The sequence below is a fragment of the Populus euphratica genome, unplaced genomic scaffold (assembly GCF_000495115.2).
Source record: "Populus euphratica unplaced genomic scaffold, PopEup_1.0 scaffold139.1, whole genome shotgun sequence".
Lineage (NCBI taxonomy): Eukaryota > Viridiplantae > Streptophyta > Magnoliopsida > Malpighiales > Salicaceae > Populus > Populus euphratica.
Genome location: NW_011499969.1, coordinates 691,876 through 697,768, shown reverse-complemented (window position 1 = coordinate 697,768; position 5,893 = coordinate 691,876). Strand labels below are relative to the sequence as shown.

General features: G+C 30.2%; 1 protein-coding gene across 1 annotated transcript; it reads right to left on the bottom strand.

Moving 5' to 3' along the window:
* Window positions 1-2,053: 2,053 nt before the first annotated feature.
* Window positions 2,054-4,471, bottom strand: LOC105139181 (uncharacterized protein At4g28440-like). Its single transcript, XM_011045540.1, has 2 exons — window positions 4,026-4,471; window positions 2,054-2,413 (listed from the first exon to the last, which is right to left on the bottom strand). The coding sequence occupies exons 1-2, from the start codon at window positions 4,294-4,296 to the stop codon at window positions 2,223-2,225; spliced, it is 462 nt and encodes a 153-aa protein (XP_011043842.1). The 5' UTR covers window positions 4,297-4,471; the 3' UTR covers window positions 2,054-2,222.
* Window positions 4,472-5,893: the final 1,422 nt, after the last annotated feature.

The window sequence follows — 5,893 nt, the reverse complement described above, 5'->3', positions numbered from 1 at the left end:
GAAAGAAAGAAAAATAAATAAACAAAATAAGAACATAAATAAGATAAAAGTTAACTAAGTAAATGAAAGGAAATGAAAGGCATAAACTTGATATTAATAAAAGCAAAGCATAAACATTACAAAAAATACAAAGAGAAAAAGCAAAAGCATGATCTTGATCTGAAAACGAAGATGCCTAAATGCATGGTAAATGCCTCCTTTTATATGCCAAAATTGGAAACTATTGATTTGATGACTAATTGATGAGTGTGTGACTAACTCTTGACTTGGTAACAATCTTTATCTTCTCTTGTCTGCCCAAAACGTCATTGATAACGTCAAAATTGGAGTCATTTGAAACATAAAAGTTATAGGAAATCATCTCAGCTTTCTTGTGTAAAAAATTCAGATCATTTCAACTTCTAGAACTCTAGATATTGCCCAAATACTGAATAGTGTTTGAGCTGGAGGATAGATTTGGACTTTTTTGTTGTTGCTCCAATTTGAACTTAAAAATAGCCTTTTTAAATCTTGAGCTCCATATAAAAGTTGTAGGCCTATGTCTTACCTTTCCATCCATATAAAGTAGACTTAAATATGAAATCTACAACTCTAGATATGACCCAATTACCGAACAGTGTACCGATTTAGACTGCACCGACATCTCTTTTCTAAGTTTGTCCATCTCTTTGTCCTTTCAATTTCAGTTCTTTAATTTATCAATCAATCCTTTTATTTATATGATAGGTATGCATTTAAAATAAACATTTACCATAAATTAAAGGTATTTTATATTATTAGATATATTATTATAAAACATGTTTTAGTTAAGGAGTTATTGATACTTTAAGTGCATAATGATGATATAAAACCTTGATAAAAATGTATTTTTAAGTATTAATCATCTAGTAAAACCACAAAGTTCAATTTCCAACTAATCAAATATTAAAAGATGAAATTGAAAAAGAAAAACTCAATTACAAAAAAATCCAAAATAAAAAAATAACAATTAAAAGAATGATGATAAAAACTAAAATAAAAAAATCTTTTATTGAAAATAGAATTTGAAAAAAAAATTAATTTATCAAAAGAACTAAAAAGAATAATAAAAAAGTAAGGACCAAATTGAAAAAATAATAATAAATAAAAAATTAGGATCGAATAATGAAATTGAAAATAAATAAAGATTTTAAAAAAGAACAAAAAAATCAAAATAAAAAAATAAAGATCAAATTAAAAATATATATATATATCATAAATTTGGATTGAATAATGAATTTGAACACAAAAACAATACATAAAAGGATTAAGAAAAAAAATAGAAATCAAAAAATCAAGAATCAAATTGAAAAAAAAATAATAAATTAGGATTGACTAATGAAATTAAAAACTTTACAAAAAAATAAAAAATAAAAAATAAAAATTAAAGTTAAAATATAAATAAATAACTAAGAAAAATTAAATGAAAAGAAAAGGAAGAAAAAGGCAAAAGAAAAACACCACCACGGCAAACCAGCTACGCTAGGCGTAACTGTCTATACACATCACCATTTTAGTTTTTTTTTTTTTTTTTTTTTTTTTTTGGTGGGGGGGTGGGGTTATGAGGTCTAATAGTGAGGCACCATAAGGAAGAAAAAGAAAGTCGTTGACACATGTTTCCATTTACTTGTTATGCTATGCCCACACTTGTTTGTTCTTACATTTTAACTTGCATTTGAATGAAAAATAAAAAAAAATAATACTGTTAACACCTGTTTCTACTTCCAAGTTATGCTAGGCCCGCACCGTCCACGCCAACTAATAAAAACCTTTTTTAAATTATTTATTTTTATGTTTCAAATTAAATTTGAATATATTTAATCTAAAATTATTTTTTAATGATTTTAATATATTAATATAAAAAAATATTTTAATATTTTTTTAAATACACTTTTAAAAAATATTTCCCAACTCAATACCACAAACACAATTCATAGTTAAAAAAGAGGTCATCTTTAAGGAAAAGAAAGCAGCATTGCTTTGATTTTCGTCATGTCCATGAACCATTTTCAAGCTAGATACACCATCCACAAAATAAACTGAAACCACATAAGAATATTACTCGAAATTAGAAAAGTGCCACCATAATTTTTAGATTTCCGAAGCTACTCTCACCACATAAGAATATTACTCGGAATTAGAAAAGGGCCACCATAATTTTTAGATTTCTGAAGCTACTCTATATATTGGCCAAGAGATCACGATCACTCTTCTGCAACATTCACAAGCTCATATTCAACAAGAGAGAGATTGTTGTCTTCCTTGACTACAAATTCTGCAGGCTCAGTGACTTCAACACGACCCCATTTGTCAACTGCTAGCCTCATAGATCCCTTAAACATGTCAATCTTTGCATTGCGGAGGATTACAGTCGTCCCTGGCTTCATCAAATCAACTGAGAAAAAGAAAGAAAGAAAGAAAAGGTTGTTAGAACAATAGTGCAGCCAGTAATGGGGACATTTGTAAGGTTATAAAACAAATAAACTTTAAATCACAGAGAATCTAAATTTTTATCCATATACAGCTTGTTCCACAATTCCCAAAACCATTTGAATTCGAAAACAATTATGAAAATTGTAATGACAATTTAGAAGACTATAATCATGACCAGTAATATAAATCCCCTGAGCAGAGTGCATCTAGATATTAAACATCCCATCTGAGCTATCTCACTGAATTAAAGTTTGTTGCACCACTGAAATCTGGGCAAGAAAAAGATATCCTCTCCAGTCAACAAGCTCAACTATAAACAAATATAATTTAACACTCAAGACTATAGTTTAAGTTTTTGGAAAACAAGGCTCATAAATTAAAAGCAACAGATCACTAAAATAGAGAAGGGGGGATGCAACAAGTTCATTCACTAATAGACTTGAGGTTGCACAACATTAATAATGCATGTTGATGAAACCCAACAAGAATGATCTTTGTCAGACCATCCACAAAGCCAATTAGCCATAAACTGCAAAACCAGTTCCATCAATTACAGCTTATTCACAGAGCAGAACCAGAGTGCATAATATATGCAGTAACTAAAGATGCGGAGAACACCACCTCTGATGCAAAACATCAAATTCTGCCCATCAAGTTAAACATAGCCCCTCTATTGAACAAAACAAATCTAGCACTCATCCACATCTATTGCATAAAAATAATAACCATATTCACAACAAGATCACATGCACGCACATATCAATTAATTTATTTTTTGTAGCTATGAATACTGCAACCATTCCTAGCTAAGTAGGCAGCTGAATTAAGAGAAAACCACTATCCATCAATATTCTATAGATTCACAGAAAATTCAACCTTTGCCATTGGAGAACATGCTTTTTATTTCTTATTAGCACAAGTTAAAATGGGAGTTATTGAGCATAATTGGCTACCGTTTGCAAGTCAAGTTGAGGAGAAAGCCTCTAAACCGCTAAAATTAACTTGGCTACAGTTCCCCATCCAGACCTTATAGACATCATTTCGCTTCATAGAGGGGCAGATCATACTTGTTAAACCAGGACTATGGTTTATATAGTGATTGGCATCATACTCTAGGGAATCTTCTATCATCATACTCTAAAATGCAAACGTAAATTTTAATGACATTTCAAAACAAGGCCCAAAATCATTTTTCCAATCTCACAAGGAACCAAATTCAACACAAAGATGCAACGATAATTTCAGTTATGGGAACAAAAACAATTCCAAATCCTAAACTTTCATCTCTTTTCCTAAACGGAAAGGGTGAGAAGGAAAAATTCATCATGAATCCTAAGATTCTTATGCAAAGGAAGAGAGCCCAAAAATGTCTTACATCAAGGCATATAATGCATTGAAACATACATACATAAACTTAAGCACCATTTATCCTTCACACTCAACAAACAAGCAGAAAATATTTAATGTTAAAAAAATAAACAAATCATAAACCAAAAAAATTTATAAAAAAAAAAAAACAACGTGCAGATACATCTTCTTCAGAAATAAAAAAATGAGAGAGGGAGAAAAGGAACCTTGTTCGTTTCTTGCGGTGAAGATGATGGAACCAGTGTCATCCCCAATAAGACATTCAGCGATTCGCGACTGACGGAGATGGTGAGAGACCGATCGGCCCTTTGGAAGGACAGCAATGGAATTAAGGACCTTGACAGTCAAGGTATGACCTCCAGTTCCAGGCTTGAGCAGGTCCACTTTGGTGAAGACAGGCTTTCTAAGTCCAGGTTTCCCACCCGCATTGCTGCTCTCTTCTTGTTGTTCCTTTCCTCTTTTTGTTGGCGTTGCCATTCTTTTGATTTACCTCAAATTCCTTAACCCTAATTTTTATTTTATTTTATCTTGCGATCAAAATGGAATTTTTATATTAGTATTTGTTCTCCGCGTTAGCGTTAGGCGATTCTATTCGTTTGCTTTATCTTTACATGTTAGGAGAAGATGCTTTAATAAATAAAGTTTGGATGGTGAGCTTTTGCGACTCTTCAGTGCTGTGGAAGAATCGCTATTCTTGGGTGACGCTGCCACCTATCCTCCTAGAGAGTAAAAAAAACATAGAGCGAGAGAGGCTGAAGGTATATTTAAGATTATAATAGTGATGACTGTATAAAATATTTTTGATTTAAAAATATATTAAAACAAATTTTATTTTTATTTTAAAAAAAAATTAAACAAAAAAATTTAAAAATTTAAAATAACATTTATATTACATTTTCAAACACACATGAAGCAGGGACAGAATTAAAAAATAGAGTTAAAAAGAGTTAAAATATTAGTAATTTTATTATTTAGATTAAAAATATGAATATTGTTAAAGCAGGAGTTAAAAAAAAAAATTCATTACACGGCACATTATTATTTAAATTAAAAATATAAATATTATTAGAAAAAACTAGAAACAAATTTTATTTTACCAACTCGCCATCCCCGCCTCTAGCAATATGCATAGCATGAAAATTAGGAATGAATTATTAATTTAATCATTTATTTTATTATTTTATTTTTAAAAAATTTATTTTTAATATTAATATATCAAATTGATTTAAAAAATAAAAAAATAATTAAAAATTGAAAAGATTAAAATGCAAAAATTATTATAATCTTTTGATTAACTTTTGCACTCGGCGTTGAGCCTATATTTTATGGGCTAAGCACGGGCCTAATTTGTTAACAATTTTTCTCAGGTTTAGGACTGAACTAGCAGCCTAAACGAAGACTAGATGCATCCACACTTTTATTTCATTCCTCAATTTACAGAGGGCCCATTTACTTAGCTTTTCAACTTGGACTAAAGGTGGATTAAAAAGCTATAAACAAAAGTCACTTACAAACCTCCAATTATAGAAGAAGAGTTCATATTCTAGAGGGAACTCTAGCACAATAAATAATATAAAGGAAAAATAAATAAAATGAAGATTATAGAGAGTTTGTGATTGAGTAAATTATTATTAAACCTCTGAGTTTGAATGGCTTTTATGTTTTACCTAATGACTAGTATTATATACATAGATTCTAGTCACTTCGACTTACATAGAGATTGGTGTTGCAAATATCTTATAGTGTATAAACTTACAAGTGCCTCGTGATAAGTGAAGCAAAGATATAGATCATTTTATGGTTAGTGGAGAAAAATGAACGCCGTTAGTAAAGGAATTGATGTTTACCATTGGTTTGTGGTGCTTATTACATTATCATTGGTAGATAAGTTGTGCTTTTACTCTGCACAAAGAATTTATAGCTTAGAGGGACATGTGTGCTAATAGATGGTGTATAGAGCCGCTCTAGCTTCATGAAAACTCATAAACATATTGAGCTATTGACACGACGAAAAGATTGATGTCTTCTCCCAAGTGTAGGAGTGTCGAAGTAATAAATAACCCGGCAAGACCGA

Bases quoted from the DNA above. Each gene is read 5' to 3' on its own strand.
- LOC105139181 (XM_011045540.1), bottom strand. From the start codon at position 4,296: ATGGCAACGCCAACAAAAAGAGGAAAGGAACAACAAGAAGAGAGCAGC. The intron at 2,414-4,025 runs GTTCCTTTTCTC...TCTTTTTCTCAG, and splicing joins CACCGCAAGAAACGAACAAG to TTGATTTGATGAAGCCAGGG.